General features: G+C 44.3%; 3 protein-coding genes across 3 annotated transcripts; 1 reads left to right on the forward strand and 2 right to left on the reverse strand.

The window, feature by feature from the left end:
- Positions 1-422: 422 nt before the first annotated feature.
- Positions 423-3,320, reverse strand: LOC311036001 (protein disulfide-isomerase-like; the record flags this gene model as incomplete). The annotated part of the gene is made up of 2 exons (XM_084044527.1): positions 423-619; positions 1,865-3,320. 2 exons carry the CDS (start codon positions 3,318-3,320, stop codon positions 423-425), a joined length of 1,653 nt encoding a protein of 550 aa, XP_083900653.1.
- Positions 3,321-12,806: 9,486 nt separating this feature from the next.
- Positions 12,807-13,301, reverse strand: LOC311035899 (succinate dehydrogenase assembly factor 2, mitochondrial-like; the record flags this gene model as incomplete). Its single annotated transcript, XM_084044381.1, has 1 exon — positions 12,807-13,301. The coding sequence occupies one exon, from the start codon at positions 13,299-13,301 to the stop codon at positions 12,807-12,809; it is 495 nt and encodes a 164-aa protein (XP_083900507.1).
- Positions 13,302-13,659: 358 nt separating this feature from the next.
- Positions 13,660-14,622, forward strand: LOC311035858 (ubiquitin-like domain-containing CTD phosphatase 1; the record flags this gene model as incomplete). Its single annotated transcript, XM_084044322.1, has 1 exon — positions 13,660-14,622. The coding sequence occupies one exon, from the start codon at positions 13,660-13,662 to the stop codon at positions 14,620-14,622; it is 963 nt and encodes a 320-aa protein (XP_083900448.1).
- Between the last annotated feature and the right edge of the window lie 3,860 nt (positions 14,623-18,482).

Consider the following 18,482-nt stretch of genomic DNA (forward strand, 5'->3'; position numbering starts at 1 on the left):
AAACTAAATTATTTTTATTCAGGCACATTTTTGCCACTTTCTTTGGCCGCTAGGACCCCACCCCACTGTGCATGTGTGACATAGGCGCACAGCATGAGTGACATGGGCGCACACTGTTACCAAGGTTTCCGATGCTTAGCGGAAAACCACCTAATTTGGAGCACAATGCCAGCGTGAAATTGCCTTAAGGGAGGATGGGCATGCGGAAAAACCACATCGTCAAATCAGTCAGCCATATATGGCCATAAACGGGATAAGAAATTGCCTTACGGGAGGATGGGCAGGCAGACTAACCACATCGTCAAATCAGTCACCCATATATGGCCATAAACGGGACAAGGACTGACGGATAGAAATCTCCATATACGGCCATATCAGTTGGATCACTGGTGCAACGTAGATGTGAGGGCCGCGAAGCAGCCTTAACCTCTAGCATCGGGCCCTGAACCTCTAGCATCGGGCCCTGCCACAAGTTTGAACAGTGCGTTGTCCACCATCACAAGGGCCATAGCCTCTGAGCTGAGCATCCGGCTGTCTGTGAGGTCTGTGTTGTCCGTCATTCCATCGGTGCTGCCGGTGTCATCTGTGGTCTTCTGCTGAGAGCGCCTCTGTGTTGGTACTGCAGGGCGGGCATCTGAATGGCCTGGATGTCCAAACTGGAATCCACCAGTTTTCCCATTCTGAGGAATATTTCCTCCATGGTGGTTACAGAAGCTCCATAGCTGGCGAGGCGATGCCCAACTTCTCCCTGTTCACCTCCAGCTCAGCAAACAGCAACTCAAACCTGTCGGTGCTCTCCTTAGACAATATGTACGAGAGTTCCGCCCCATGTTGCTGTCCAGCGTGGCGTTAGGGACGTGCATGTAAATGAAAAATCATGGAATATTCTCTGTGACCTCCGTCCTCACGGTGATCGACTGGTTACACGCACGTAGTATTGGGGGAAAACAATATCCGCTTGCGGCGATCCATTGCACAGCTTGTGGCAATTTCAATCAGGCTGGCTTTTGCCATAAAGCAAGAGAAATGGCTGTTTCCCCGCAGGAAATAAACAGTAAGCAAACAAGCTTTTATTTTATAAACTTAAGTAATTTCTGCTTCTCTCATTCACTCGCTGTGAAGGGACCATCCATAGGCTAGGTAAGAGCGCCATTTGGAGGAATAAAAAAAAAAAGGAGAAAAAAAAAGGACGCGTTTCCTCTTCGTTGACAGGGTGAGCCCTGGCAGAATTCGACGCGCTAACACGCCATGGCAGTCAAAGACTACTTTAATTGAAATGCCCACGCTGTGGTGTATGTCCGGGGTTGGCCAGAACACGATCACTCCACTTGCCTCTGGGGGTATAATACCTAGGCTTCTGACCCCAACTTCAATGTACTTACATATGGTACAGTTAATATAAAACTAAATTATTTTTATTTAGGCAGACATTTTTAGACACTTGTTTTTGGCCGCTAGGACCCCACCCTACTGCGCATGTGTGACATAGGCTGCGCATGTGTGAAACAGGATGTTGTATTGAGGACAGAGACCTAGGCTGCGGCGGATCAGAGCCATATCGTGACAGATGTCATAACCGTTGATCGCAAACCTGAAGTTGATGGAAAAATAGTGCAATCCGACCCAAAACAATGAGGATGCCTGAGAACAGCAAAGGCAGGGCCATTTCCAACACAGTCACCAGGATCCGACGTTTCCACAGCTTCCAGTTTCCAATATGCTCTAGGGTACCAGCCGCAGAGGGAGGTCTCCGTTCTCAGGGCCATACAATATTTCTATGCAATATTGTGATGCTCTGGATGCCATTCATTCATTCCAAAACACTCAACTGCGTGACGGTCACACTCACATAAAAACTGCTCACATTCATTGTTAGCGCAGAAATTCTCCTGATCGGAGAACATCTTCCCATCGTCGCAGACTATCTTCTTACCGTGATCACAGTACCATTTGTAGTGTCGGGCCCAAGGGTCAAACCAGCACTTCATGTTGTCTACAAAGTGCTTCCAGCAGCGATCATGATTTCTGCAGCATTCGTCGAGAGGACAAACTGGCCTTCCATGGCCCCCGTCTCCACAGAAATTTCCATAGTCGACATACCAAACCGCATTGAGGCACGTGCTACAACAGAAATTGATCATGTTACTGAACTGGCCTATGCTCCGTTCATCGCGTCGGGTCATGTTGACCACTTCAGGAGAGATTTTGTCCAAGTCTTCGGGGATGTAACTGCTCGTGAGGTGGGGCTTGAGTTTGCCCTCGGTGAAGAGTGTGCAGAATTGGATGATGTTGTCAGTGGTGATGGCCTCGTTCTCTGGTTTGTACTGGTTTGTCATCTCATCTTCCAGGGTAATGAGACGGATGGCAGGGCAATTCTCCACCTTCACACCAAAGATCTGCATGATGTTCTTGTTGTCATTCATGTTAGTGTCCATGAAGACAAACATGATCTTGTCCTTGAAGCCTTCTGCTGCCTTCTTGAATTGGTCAATGTTGTGCCTAAAGTCAGTAGCAGCCTTGGACATGAACATAAAGATATGGGACTTGAATTCTTCACCGAAGATCTTAGTGACAGTCTGGACTGAGAACTCAGTAACCAGAGGCAGCTGGTTGGCCTTATCAAAGGCTAGGAGATTGGCTTCGGTAAGCTCCCCACCAAAGATGTTACGACCGTCATCGAACTTCTTGAAGAGGACCACGGAGTCTTTGGACACCTCAAACTTTGAGTACACTGCATCATCAGAGGTCATCCCAAATGGAATATCATCTACGGCTTCTGATCCTTTAATGAAGGCTTTAGAGTCCTCTGATTCAGAATCTTTGAAGAAGCCAATGACTGCCACCTCGTTTGCGATCATAGACGCAGGCATAGGTACTGCCTGCGTGACATCGGCCAGGGTGGAAACAGCTGGGCCTGTGCGATTCTTAAGCCACTTGACAATGTCATAAGCCTGCCTGCCATCCATGTGTGACTCCTTTTCTCCTCCCTTGAAGAACACGATGGTCGGGTATTTCCGGACTTCATACTCCTGGGCCAGCTCCGTCTCTCCTGTGGCGTCTACTTTACCAAGGCGAATAGCTGAACCCTCTGCCTTCAGCAAGCGGGCCGCCTTGGCATACTCCGGGGCCAGTTCTTTGCAGTGGCCACACCATGGGGCATAGAATTCTACTAGAATGTTGGGGTGAACTTTCAATGCCGCATCAAAGTTACTTTTTCTCAGCACCAGGACATTGTCTTCCTCTGTGATCAGGGCTGACCCACTGCTGGTCACAAGCAGCGAGCTGGCCATAAGCAGTGCATAGAGGACAAACTTAGACATGGTTAACAAGCCTTTCTTAAAGATCATGGAAACGAGCGTCTCTGCTTGAACTGAAAACCGTTATAAAGGTTCTTTCTAGAGCTACAATTGAACTTGGCTTCACTAAATCAAGTCCACTTCAGTGTGGCGTCGCCACGTTTATTTATACCCCCAAACTCTGTGGTCGGTGCATCACAGCCGTGCTCTAATTGGACAGAGATGTTGACATAATGATTGCCATATATGGTATGAGATCAAGTACTCCTATTTACAGCGTAACTGTGTAAGATGAGAGGTCTACATTGATGTATGACATACATCAAGGGCTAATGTACAGACTTTCCCGTGCACACTGCTATTAGGCCAAAAATCTTTGTGTGATAGGCACTTTATTTTTATATTTTTACATTAACCACTTGAACCCTCACATCCCTATTCTGGGAGGAACATTAGCTGAATATAGCCGATCTACAAGCTGTGAGCTTGTAGATTGGCTACTTTCGGCTAATAGGTTTGGTGTACAGGGAAAAAAGAGAAGACCAAGTACCGAGCCAAAGGTCAAGTTTACAAAGTATTGAGGGTTTAAGTCGTTAAATGTATGAAAACACACATTTAACATGAATCCAATATGTAGTCCCTGCTCCACCTTTCTCTCAGCCAAGGGGTCCTTGGAAAACATTGAAGACCCCTGCTGTACAGGCTATAGTCTCATCAGCTCTACTCTTACTGTATGATTTAGCAGTGTTTCCCAGATTGGGTAACTGTAATTTCAGTGCCATAGAGTGGATTATTAATTTATTATATTAATGCCTATCTGCAACATAATTGAAACGGCGGGATTGGCCGCAGTTAGTTTGTCTCTGTACCAGATGGCACTCCTGTCTCATTTTCATATGTCAAGTTAGACTGCTATGCTACTGAATCATCTCCGTGTATTATAAAAGCCTTTCATGACTTTTTGTAATGCCAATCTGCGAAAAACAAAAACAAAGAAAAGAAAGACAAAATGAATTCTCTGTAAAGTGATGGTTTTTTTAGGAGCACTGAAAACACTTGGTGTTATTTAGGTATTATTGATTATGGCATTTAATGTATTTTATTTACTTAGTATTCCATTCACTGTGTAATATAAACCTGGATATGTTGGTGTCTTTTGGAATACAAAATGTATAAATACCTGTGACTGAGGATGATGACATTTTACAATTTCAGTTCCAGAGAAAAAACATTCTTTATGAAAAACATTTATTTATGAAATTAGAAACCAAAATGTTATACATTTAATAACAGTGAAAATAGCAGATCTACAAGCTTGCAATTTATGGTGATGCAATGCATTGTAAGCTTGTTGCCTACATTGGCTATTTTCATAGTTTTTGAAATGGGGCTTAAAGGACGACTTCACCCATTTTCATCTTCATATAATTGGTCCTCACTAATAGTCATGATAAAATGGTAAAACAAAAAAAATGTACTTGATCTGTGTCTCATAAGAGAGCTGTGGACACTTCAGAAACCCTACAGTGACATCATTTGGCAGATTTATTTTTTCAAGCAAGATTTCGAATGAATTTAGATTTGTATTAACGTGAGAACAATGCATGGCTTCCATTATAGCATGCTAACCTTCAGAAACAGAAATAGAAAGCCTGCAGTTTCTATTAGCTTGGATTCCCCATCGATGATGTCACTGGTAGGCGGTTTCTAAATTGTCCACAGCCCTCCGCTGAGACACAGATCGAGTAGACAAAAATTGTACCATATTAATAAGGATTAGTGAGAAATTATTTATTAAGAAGATAGGTTGAAAATGGGTGAATTCTTCCTTTAAGTGATGTAGCCTATTTTTGCCAGACCCAGAGGGTCAGCCTACATGAGGCTTTGTCTGTCCCTCTTTCGTCCCTCTTTTCTCCATATATGGCATAAATCTTTTCTCCATATATGGCATAAATGGGAAGACAGATACACAGACAGATAGTAATTCAACCACTAGGGGTCTGTTAGTACCAGGTCTCCTGGTTCTCCTGGTCCACCAAGCTAACATTGGTCAAGCTTCACATGACACGTGACAATATGTTGAAAGGGTGTGCTTTGATTGGCTAGCGAGACGCATGATGAAATAGAGGCCTATAAATAGGTGTGTCACTTCAAAAGATCATTTATATCTTTTGAAGTGAGGTAAGACAGGATTAATCCGGAACAGTAGGCCTACTGGCGGAGACCTGTGCTCCGAGGAGCACATTTTCTAGTATAGAAATGTGGCGTCTCAATTAAGTCTCCAGCTGAAACGTTTGGAAACCCCTGCCCTAGGATGTTCCCTGAAGTTTTCTTTTCCACTTTGAATCCTCGTTCTTGTTAAATTTCAGCACAGTCAGCCGAGTGAGTAGTAGTAGCAGATTCAAGTTGGGTCGGTGTTCCATACTGTAGCTTTGGAAAGACTGTGCTGTGTTACTGTGTCGGTTTCTTTAGCAAAGGACCAGTGATGCTCAACCCTTTTCATTTGGAGGACCCCCAGTTTGATGTGCATTAGGTATGTACCCCCATTATTACCTCTGGGACCCCAATCTACACTACAATCTTCAGTGCTTATTTTACTCAAGCTAATTTGACATCACTGCAGTTGCATGTACATCGTGGATATTGATGAGATTGCCCATATTTGGCCTAGAACTGAGGATGGATATAGGGCATAGCTGTGGCAGTGGCCATTTTTGGTGCCACAGATAGAAAACCCATTTAATTTTCCCATAGAGATTTACAAAAGTATTGATATAAATTATTAAATATTTAATTATATGATATACTATATCTAATAAATACATTTTTTGTGGCCACAGAATCAGAATCAGATGTGTTATGGTCATGATTCACCAGGAGGAGCCTGGATGGCTTGGTTCCAGGCTTAAAATAATGTATATAAATATTTTCGGAAATCTCTATGGGAAAAATGATTTTTTTATCTGTGACACCACAAAATGGCCGCCACTGCTATGCCCTATAAAGGGCCAAAGTAATGTCTTTACGCCAGTAAAGTAATTGTAATACTTGATTTTCAGGCCGAATATAGTTTAGTAGGTGGTCTCCAAATATGGGTGTTACTTTTGTGATACCCACCCATTATCCACCCACAAGGCAATTTTATTAATGGATGGATATGTGCAGATTTTCATAAGGAATCAGGATGGCTGTGATCCATGTTTGTTGATATCAGGTTGCTATCACTCAAAGAACTTATAGGGCAGTATGAGAACATGGGCCTCCATATTTGGGCAAGACTGACCCGAAACTCCATAATTGGTCATGGCTGACAATGGCTGAGTGTCAAGGCAAGCCAGCTTAAAACTGGAATGCACAGCAGTATCGACCACAGACCTCCATCTTCCGTCACCTTTCACTGCACACCAGAGTAACTGTTGAGCTTTTATGAACCTTCACTGAACGGTTGTGGCCTGGCTGGTTTGAAAGATAAACCTTGTAACCACTATTCTACTGGCACTCACACACAACACAAGTTCCTGGATTGTACAGGTCAGGCAGACATCATTGGCGGTTAAGTTCCTTGCCCCCTTCAACTGGCAGTTCCCAGTCAACTGGTTTGTATAAGGACAAATCTTCCGGCCTAAACAGAACTCCTACACTGACCTCATCACTGGCCATGTATAGCAGCAGCTTTGAGGAAGGAGGGAGGGAATTCTCTTCACAGGCCATGTATGGCGGTAGTTTTATCCATGGACTGCTTCCACTCCTAGGAGTGACGTCCCAGCCTACACTGTCCCCATCACAGGTCATGAATAGTACCGAAAGCTTTGGCGATAAACCGCCGGTCCTGGAAGGAGTAGTGAGGCCCCCCCAGTCTACAATACTGTCCTCATCACAGGAGGCCATCTATAGCGGCAGCATTGACAATGAACAGCCACCGCTTCTGGAAGAAGGAGACAGGTTCCAGTCTACATTGTTCTCTTCACAGGCCATGTACAGTGGCACCTTTGATGAACCGCTGTCGCTCCTAGAAGGACCGATGTCCCAGTATACACTATCCTCAACAGAGGACATCTATAGCGGCAGCTTTGACGCGAGGTCCCAGTCTTCCCAGACTCCTCAGGTCTTCTCCTGTTCTGAGTGTGCGTATGCCTTCACGTCTCAGCTCTTCCTCCAGAAACACATGAAGAGGAGCCACAACCTCTATTGCCCGGTAATTAACAAACACCAACCTGTCCACACTGAAGAGAAAAAACCTTTCTACTGTAAACAGTGTAACAAGACTTTCAGACTGTCAAGTCACCTGAAGAACCACCAGCGGCTTCACACTGGAGAAAAACCTTTCAAATGTAAACATTGTGACAAGAGTTTCACTGAGATAGGTGGACTGAGGAGACACCAGCGGGTCCACACTGGAGAGAAACCATTCCAGTGTAAGCGGTGTGACAAGGGTTTCAATGATTTAGGTAATATGAAGAGACATCAACTAATCCATACTGGAGAAAAACCTTTCCACTGTAAACAGTGTGGCAAGAGTTTCAACGGCTCATCTAACCTCAAGAAACACCAGCGCCTCCACACTGGTGAAAAACCTTTCCACTGTCAACAGTGTAACAAGGGTTTCAATGAATTGGCTCACATGAAGAGACATCAGCGTCTCCACACTGGAGACAAGTCTTCTTTGTAGTTCTGTATGTATACACTTTAGGTATTTAAGTAATCCCCTTTGCCTTTACTGTTTGCAGCACCTTTGTTGTGTTATGGCCAAAGAGATTTGGGGTCTTGTCTGTGAGTCCTGTCTGTGGGGATAAATCTTGCGAACCACTGGACCGATCAGCGCCAAATGTGTTCGACCCTGTCTGTTTGTTTGTCAGGGTTGGACCTGATAATCCAATTCTTGTGCACGTTGCCATGGAAGTACCATTTTTTTTTCACATGATGTATATCATGTACAGTAACATAATGTTCGATGTGAGATTGTGATGCGACGCAAGAGTGCGGAACTCCTGGATTGCTTACCCTCCCCATCCTCTCTATATTATACTATAATTTATGGAATCTCTGTGTATCTGTCACACAGAATTTGTCCTGGGTATAACTCGTACATCATTCGACTGTTCAGTCCCAAACTTGGCCTGTGTGTCTCACATGTGCAGAGGTGTGCAGAGCTAAGCGGTAATCCAGACGACCAACGGTTTCCGAAATAATCCAAAGAATCACGAATATCTGTATCTGTGTTTGGGAGATTGAATTCTTCGGCTTCTCTGATTGGCCAACCCAAACCATCAGCTTCGTGGACTGGCAAAGTAATAAGTCAAAGTAAGTGGCTGATTGGCTAGCCTGACCCATCTGTTAAACCGATGTCTTCGCCAAATTGGTCAATCGTCCCATATAAGGGATAGTGCTGGTATCCTCATACATGGGCACTGATGTCCATATGGACGCTAACGTGAAGCTGGTAATGGTGTCAATCCACTGTGTTGCCTATTCAGCATCAATATGATTGGTATCTCTGTATGTGGTTGAGAGTATGTTTGTGACCCGGATTTGGGGTTGGCTAAATATGGAGTCCTAGGTAGATATGTCATACTCATAGATGACTGATGCGACAGACTTGCCCAAATATGGAGCTCCACATATTGAGTGGAATGTGAGATTAGAGGCCAGTCTAAACACTGATGTACCAATTTTGGAGAGGGCATCTCCATATACAGTATGGTCAAGTCTTTCATTAGCATAAAGGGACACACGCTGTGTACTGCATGAAGTACTATATGACAGGGTCTCTGTTCATCTATCTATTTGTCTGTTTCTAACTGTCTGTCTCTCTGTCTCCAGAGCTGATCTTGCAAACTGCTGGACCGATCGGCACCACACTTTGTTTTATATTTGAAATATTTAACTTTGATTTTACTAGGGCAATGCCCGCGCATGCCCCTCTGGTTATGTAATACCTGTCGGTGTACTAAGTGCAGTACCCATTATCAGAGTACTTCGACGCAGGTACTATAACATAATATTGATCAGGAGATATATGGGGATCTCCATATATGGGCATAAAATGACACACACAGATACAGTACCCATGTTGTTGTTTTTTGCTATTTTAGTTGTCTAGTATGTCCAAATTGCATGAATGCATTTATTGATTTTAGTTGTATGTTTCCTCCAAACACATGACACTCTGTTTACACACATTTGCACTCAAAGGACCACAATAGAAATAAGCTCTCAAGCTTTTTTGTGTTTCATCCTTTTGACAGATATGTCAATGATGATGTAAATACATTTTAGTCAAAAATAAATAAATAAAAATCAATCAATCAAAAAAAAAAAAACATGCCCCTCCGGTTATGCAATAATATCCCGTTATACAATACCCATTTTCAGTATACCCATTGTTAGAGAACTTATATAGGGATGTCCCGATCCGATCACGTGATCGGGGATCGGGGCCGATCACGTCATTTTCAAAAGATCGGAATCGGCAAACAAAGATCGGGGATCGGGAATAAAAAATAAATAAAAAAATATTCATATTTTTAAAAAATATGTTATTAATAAAATATTTGTATTATTGTATTTAACGTTCTTAAAGTCATCATTAACAGCGTCATATGGAGAAGTGTTCTCCCTCGGTAAAACACCTCGTAATGAGAAGTCTCTCTCGTCTCTGTCTGTAAACGTGTTGTAGCTGCAGGCTGAGCTCTCCAGCCCTCCCCTCTCCACACACGCGCGCGTGCACACACACACACACACACACACACACACACACACACACACACACACACACACACGGTGGCCCCGTGGCGTTCATAGAGGGAGACGCACACAGGAGGAGTAGCGCTGGTCGTCAACGTTTTAAAACATCTTGGATAGACCACTGGAATAATAACTGATCATCTTACATCTCAAATAGTCTACTACTAACCTTTGTTGCTGTTGTCATCTCAAATTGACCAGCCAAACTAAAATCCACCATTTTAGAGAGTTGCTCCAACTTCCTTGGATTAGATAAGAGTGATCAGATGCGATGCGTTTTCAACACAAATGCGCATATTATTGCCAGTCAGCTGTGTAGCTGGTTAATGATGGCTCGTTGAGGCTGTATGCGCATTTGACCACATAGCAATCAACATCACTAATTAATGTCAGCTGTGTGTGTGTGTGTGTGTGTGTGTGTGTGTGTGTGTGTGTGTGTGTGTGTGTGTGTGTGTGTGTGTGTGTGTGTGTGTGTGTGTGTGTGTGTGTGTGTGTGTGTGTGTGTTTTATAATGTCCAACTGAATGTTTTCTGTAGTGTAGATCAGGGGTCTTCAACGTTTTCAGGCCAAGGACCCCCTAGCTGAGAGAGAGATGAAGCAGGGACCCCCTACTCTATATTGTATATAATTGTGTTTCAGATAAACCTTTGCTGCTCTTTTTTCCCACTACACACCTACTGTATAACTCTTTGCCAAAAATAGCCGATCTACAAGCTCACAATGCCTCGCAGCGCGAGGCGTTGTGAGCTTGTAGATCTGCTATTTTTGGCTAAAGTTCTCCTCAGAAAAGCGATGCTAGGGTTCAAGTGGTTAATGTAAAAACAAATAATCATATCACACAAAGATTTGGGGGACCCCCTGTAGTAACTCTGAGGACCCCCCCAGACCCCCTGTTGAAGACCCCTGGTGTAGATATCAAGTAATTCCCTGTAGAGCAGGGGTCTTCAACAGGGGGTCGGGGACCCCTAGGGGGTTCTCAGAGTTACTACAGGGGGGTCTCCAAATCTTTGCGTGATAGGACCTTTTTATTTTATTTACATTAACCACATGAACCCTAATATCCCTATATTCTGAGGGGAACTTTAGAAGAGGTAGAGGGGAAAAGAGCAGACCAAGTACAGAGCCTAGGCTCAACTTTACTAAGTACTGAGAGTTTGACATGTCTGATAAATACACTGATGACAGTGCTGTTAAACAAGTCTATAGAGCTATCTATAAAATCTATGAAAAGGTTTAATCTGCAACACAAATGTTATACAATATGTATTGGGGGTCCCTGCTTCATCTCTCCCTTAGCTAAGGGGTCCTTGACCTAAAAAACCTTGGGGACCCCTGCTGTAGTAATCAGAGTAGACCCTCTCCCTCACGCTAAACTCAAATGACTTCTAAGTTCCACTTCTCACCAAAATGACAACTTTATTTTCCATCCTGAATGACAAGTCTAATATTATTATTGTATTTTGGCTATGTGCGATTAACTGCAAGCCAATGTTCAGAGATTCAGTATTTGTCTTCATTTCTTTAATTAACATTTATTTTGTTGGCAATAATTCAACTGTCAGCCAGTGTTTTGAGACTTATTGTCTTTTATTGCTACAAAATAAATGATAAAAATAAATTCTACTTGCATAAATTACAATATATATTTTTTTAAATGAAAAGATCGGATCGGGAAAGATCGGGATCGGCAAATACTAAAAATCAAAAGATCGGGATCGGATCGGGAGCAAAAAAACGTGATCGGGACATCCTTAAGTGGTACCCATTGTCATAGAAACCAGTCTGATGTCAGTACTATCTCCTTAAATGGGCATAAAAGAAGGGCGCTCGGTGGTGTGGGTTCGAAATCCATCGTGGTCCTTCCGCTTTGACGAGTGTCTACACAAACACAATTGGCCTGTCTTCGGGGGAGGGAAGCCAGGTGGCTAGGGTGATAATTGTCACTGCACTAACTCCTACTAGGAGTTGGACTCCTCACTGCTAGGTGAGTCAGTAGTGACAAGACAGAAATTGGCATAACATCTGAAGAAGTTTTAATAAGAAAAAGGGCATTTAAGGGACAGACAGATTGACAGATTTGTAGATTTATAGATATATATTTCTGCATAACCACTGATCTGACCAACTTCCCATTGGAGTCGGCACTGTGCTCCTTCACATTAAGTCCCAGATCCATATTGGAGCCATGCTGTGGCTAGAGATCCACAAAATGCCCTATTTTTATTCATTTAGAATAATAATAATGGTATATAATTATATTAATAATGGAGGTCGGTAGCGGTCAGATCAGGCTAAAACCATGCCCAGATATGGAGTCATACATAATAGATGTATGTCATAGATGAAATATGGAGTTGCACCCATCCACTGCTTTGTGAGATTACCCCCAGACACAGGCTGTGTCTGAAATCACTCCCTACTATATTGTGCACTATATCCGGACCCCCAGTATATCAAGGACCCCAGTTTACTATGCATTAGGGCCCCATAACATTACCAGTCATTTAGCTGGGGGCTCCTGAACCCCACCTTGAGAACCACTGGACTATAATGTAGTGCAGTATAGTGATTACGCCATGCGATGTGGACTCATTATATGAGTCCACATATAATGAGTCCATATGATATATGATTATATGAGGCGATGGCCACTTGTTAAGCTCTACCAGTCCCATAATGCATTGCTCTGGTTCCGTTGAAAGGGAAAGAAACGGCGGTGCCTGTCGTAGAAGAACGAGAGCGTGGGAGAACTTGTGGGACAACCTGTCACTGGCTTTCCTTGTCCAGGTACTCTAGGTTGGGGGCATCCAATCTCTGTTCCTGGTTCCTGTTCTTTGTGAACTCCTTCAGCAGATCCATGACCTCTCCTTGGTAAACTTCAGGAGTGGTTTGGGCCTCTGTGGCCCAGTAGTAGATGTCCCAGTCATTGCTAGGCTCATTGATCAACCTATCATATTGCAGCAGCTGGGTCTCTGTCATTGTGTTCAAGTAGCGTTCTGCGAAAAGGCTGAGCAGAATGCAATTCTCCAACATGCCCCTCTTGCGACTCTCATAGAGCAAGCGTCGTCTCTTGATGTCAATGAGCTCTCCTTTCTTTTCCTCCCATGGGGGAAAAGGGACCTCGAACAGGTCAACCTGGTTGCCCCTGGGTGTCTCTCCACAATAACCATGAGCTGGCATCATCCTCTCAGTCATTGTTGGCCTCCATGGTGCCCGACATACCACTTTCACAAACCTTTTGGCTAAGAGAGACGACAGCATCTTAAATGTCTCTAGTATTTGTTGCCGCGCCGCATTTCTCCCCTTATTCGTATAAGATTGGTGACATCATTGCTGATGTCACTGCTTATGACACTGGACCAAACCAACCGAAGGGAATTTCATGTGGGGATATCTGTGTTCTTTGTTTAGTTTAGTTATTGGTCGACGAAATGTTCATCTACAGGAGAGATCTTTTAGTTTAATTCATCTTTTACTAGATTTTCCACAGTTTTTCTTGGTTGCTTGTGGGGGTGTGTGTGGTTGTCAACCCTGCTTGCGTGCACATAACTAACTGCAACCAGGGGTGTGTGCGTGTGTGAGTGGAGTGGTTGTGATTCACAGGCTTTTACCAGCAGCCATGTCTGTATCGATGATCATTAAGTGGTGTGGTCAGGAGTATTCCATCAGCTCTCTGTCAGAGGAGGACACCGTCATGGATCTCAAACAGTCCATTAAAACCATGACTGGAGTGCTGCCCGAGAGACAGAAGCTGCTGGGACTAAAGGTCCACGGGAAGCCAGTGGAGGATGAGGTGAAGCTGGGCTCCCTGAAGCTGAAGCCCAACACCAAGATCATGATGATGGGAACCAGAGAGGAGAGCCTTGAAGATGTTTTAGCCCCACCGCCGGAGGACACAGACACGGTGGTGGTGAATGATTTTGATATTGAGGAGGAGGTCATTGAAGTAGAGCAGAGAGAGGAGAACCTGGCTAAAGTCGCACGCAGAGTGAAGGACTACAAGGTGGATGAGATGAACCCACCCAGAGAGGGCAAGAGACTGCTGGTACTGGATATAGACTACACACTGTTCGATCACAAGTCATGCGCAGAGACGGGCCAGGAGCTGATGAGGCCGTTCCTCCATGAGTTTCTGACCTCTGCCTACGAGGACTATGACATAGTCATCTGGTCTGCCACAAGTACGAAGTACATTGATGTCAAAATGAAGGAGCTGGGAGTGACAGGCAACCCCAACTACAAGATCACGTTCATGCTGGACAGTGCGGCCATGATCACTGTACACACTCCAAAGAAAGGGGTAGTGGACGTGAAACCTCTGGGGGTGATCTGGGGTAAGTATGGCGAGTTCTACAGCAGGAAGAACACTATCATGTTTGACGATATCAGACGCAACTTCCTCATGAACCCACAGAACGGCCTGAAGATCCGTCCCTTTATGAAGGCTCATACGAACAGAGAGAAGGACAGGGAGTTGTTTAACCTGGCCCAATACCTCAAAGAGATAGCCAAACTGGACGACTTCACTGGTCTCAACCACAAACACTGGGAGAGGTTTTTGTCTAAGAAGCACCATCATTAAGGGAAGATTATTTGAATATTTTGATTAGGCTGTAACTGGGCTGTGTCGTTTAACAATTTGGAAAACAGAGTTGTCTTCTAGCCCCGGCGTAACGCACAGGCTTTAGGGGCTGCAGACCAGAGCAGGCGGGGGAGGGGGACCAAACACCTGCTCAAACAAAAAAAACATCTGTGCTGAAATGAATCAGCAGCACCCCTCACCTACTGATGAAGCTTTCAGACAAACAGCCTTCGACCGTCCGGCCTGGCGGAGATGCCAGAAAAGTTTGGCATCATCTTTTTTTTAACTAGATTTTTGTTTTGTTCGTTTTTGTCGCTGCACCCTTGGCAACATGCCTGGCTGTGACAAGTCTACATGATCTTTTTTACCCCCATATCTGTACAACAACTTCCTCCTTACTGACTGATTGGTGGCTATCGCTGAGATGGGGGCCGCTCCTCAGCGGGGGGAGGGGGAGGGAGTCTGTTTCTTTGGCCTGGGGCCCACTTGTGGGGCCTCTAGCCATCCCGTGTGGCAGGATGCTGCACTGGCCTCTATGGGGCTGTGTGAACTCCTCTGGAGCCACTGCTGCCTGGGCGAAGGACCGGCTGCTGAGAAGGCTCACTACTAGGGATGCACAGTACCAGTGCCTCCCCATCCTTCACTTTGCAGCATCTATCTAGGCAGGGAGACCAGCAGATTTCTTCTGACAGGCGCCAGGGTGTACTCTTACTCATAATTATTGACTTTATTAAACTAGATGTTTCTGGGCTTTCCTTGCTGCCTGGGGTGAGGGTACAGGCTGGCTTGTAGCAGTGCAGCCTGTGTGGGGTTACATGGCGCCTTTCCAACGTTAACGAACCCTATACCTATTCTAACCCTCACCCTAACCCTAACCGCACGCGGAAGCCACTAGTCGGAGTGGCGAGATGTCGGCATGGAAGGCGGTTACCCCTGTGTGGGAGGAATGTTTTCCATTGAGAGTCATTTTTTAGCAAACAGGTCCTTCCTTAGATCATTGACATTTTCGATGTCAGTTGTCTTGGCATACAGAACACAGGTGTATCTTTCCAGCAATGCAAAAGTGTTTGATTCCTGGCTAAGCAGCTGAAAAGGATCAGCTGTCATAGCAATGAAGGTGTTTGTCACTTCTGGAAATGATTTCCATGCAGCCCAGTCTGTCTTTTTGCCTTTTCCCTGGAACTGTGAAGTTGTATCACAGCCTGTGAATGAGTGGAATCCGGGTAGAGCCAAACTCATGTTCTTCCCCAGCTTTTTGGAAATAGTGTTGATGCATATTTCCTGGACTTTTCCCCACATACCAAAAGCAACCCAGATGCCTATATTTGGGTAGTCTTTGGTAAACAGACCAACAAGGATCACTTTGATATCCGTATCCACTGTTCGAATTACGACTGTTTGTGCACCCTTTTCTAGAGCATCTTTCAGATGGATGCACACTCTTGTGTCTGCTTCCTCATGGTCACACTCTGACATTGGTGCTAGAGGACCTGATGAAAGCACATGCCTACCTTTAGTTACATATACTTGCTTCCCTAGGTTCGAACGTGGTGGCATTAACCTTCTCAGCTAGCATTTCAAAGAGAGGTAGGGCGTGGGCATTAGCAGCACCATCAATAATCTTTGCATCAACAGACGATGGTACTGGTGGGTAAGTATCAGTAGCTATTAGACCCAACAAATCAGATTTCTGAGATGGCAAATTGAGTCTACCGTCTTTGGACAGGGCTGGAGGATAAATATTATTCTCATGAGAGAAGAACTCATCCAGGTTGCCATCTCTAAACTTACTTAAAGTTGACTGAAGAGGTTACAGTCACTTTTCAAAGCTGAAAGTTTTGCTTTCTCCTTGGATCTTGGCTTTTCTTTTGCATTCTTGAAAAGAGGAAGGTTATTCCTCTTAATACTCTGGTGAATGGGTGTTTTCCCATCAACAATGACTTCCTATCTGATACTGGGTTGTGCCCAACATCTCAATGGTACGCATGCAGTGTATGTTCATTTGCACAGTTGCGACTCGAGTGTCCAATACAAGCAACTCTTGACATGTATCCAGAAATGGATTGCCCATGATTGAGATTGTGTTGCACAAGTTTGAAACATAGAGGTTACATCTGAATGCATGTACTGTGATTCAAAATCAACAAGAAGTCTAGCCTGCTCTGGTCCTGCTACCATCATCCATCGCCGAAAGGCGGTGGGGTTTTCTAGACTGTTAGGCCAATGGCACCTCCTGTACCTTTTACCAACTCATTATTTTGTTCATGGGCTTGATCAATCGGCATGCATGAGAACCTATTTTTTGTTGGAATGGAATAATGTTGTTACATAAATTGTTGGCTGCAATGATTTAAAAAACAAATAAAGCAGTGGTCCACGCTACCTGTGAACACTGGCATGAGTAACAAAAACATGAACAGACCCTCCCCCACACAACCCCCTACTTCCCTTCCCCAAGGGTCAGTCTACATTAAGTCCAGTGTCTTATGTTACAACATCTATCTATATATACAATTTGAATCCTGCGCCATGTCGGTTGTCCGTATGCGACGCCAGTGTGACGGTGTGACGTAATCTGACATCACGATGACAACGCCAGTGTGACGTAATCTCACGACAGCATGACATCACATGACATCACATCCTACCTATAAATTCTAGGATGCCATCAGATCGCACCAGTTCGACGGCTTCCATAGTGATAAATAGTAATAATCTATACAAGGAACTCTCTCCACCACAAGAACTCTCTCCACCACAATGACGACAACTTCACCAAAGCCACAACGGCTGGAGATACAACGCCAGACATGGCGCACTGCAAAGTGAACGACGCGTCACGCTAGACGTTCGGGCCGCGTAGCGGCCCGAACTTCTAGTATATATACAATTTGAATCCTGCGCCATGTCGGTTGTCAGTATGTTTGTCAGTATGTTGTATGTACGTTGCATCACTCCGAATATGGACACAACGCCAGTGTGACGTAATCTCACGACAGCATGACATCACGCATGACATCACATCCTACCTATAAATTCTAGGATGCCGTCAGATCGCACCAGTTCGACGGCTTCCATAGTGGGTTTTGGTCATTGGAGAGGTGATGCACGTCACCTCTTTCTGAAGTGGGTACTTTCAAAGCCTGCCGTGGATTTAGGAGAGCACAAAACTCTCTCTCACACTGTGAGGTGCCTGTAAGGTGGCACTGCAAAGTGAACGACGCGTCACGCTAGACGTTCGGGCCGCATAGCGGCCCGAACTTCTAGTTTTTATACATTCCCAATATTACATCCAACTGTGGGCTTCTATCCCAACTGTAGAAATTAGTCAATTTTGGGGGCATTAAAACTAAGTTGTGCCCCACTAGAGGACTTGATCTCTGCATGGTCATATGATGTTTTCCCAATATATTATCTATAGATAATCATTCATAAAAGTTTGTAAATATTATTATTAACATTAACAATATATCACTCAGAAGGATTAATGTGCAATCTTTCAGAGTGCTGTTTAAGCCTATTTTGGGTGTTTAAAACATATTTAACACAATTTCATGGGAGGCTTTGGCCAAATCCTTTATAATTAGTCTATAACTATACTGTAAATGTAAAACCTACAATTAGCACATTAAGCCAAAATGTCAGAATTATATCACCACTTAGGAATCATGGGTCATTACTGGCGGCCATTTTGTATATTCCCTTTTTAAAAAGCATTTAATGGTCCGAATCTTTGGGCACCCCTTCTGAGATGGTGAGATACACGCTAAAGAATGTGAATGTATGAACCAAATTTGGTACTTGTATCCACCACGTAACGAGTTGGCCAGCTTAATTCCCCCTACTAATAAGTGCATGTT

The sequence above is a fragment of the Gymnoscopelus microlampas genome, assembly GCF_963454915.1.
Source record: "Gymnoscopelus microlampas genome assembly, chromosome: 20".
Taxonomy (NCBI): Eukaryota; Metazoa; Chordata; class Actinopteri; order Myctophiformes; family Myctophidae; genus Gymnoscopelus; species Gymnoscopelus microlampas.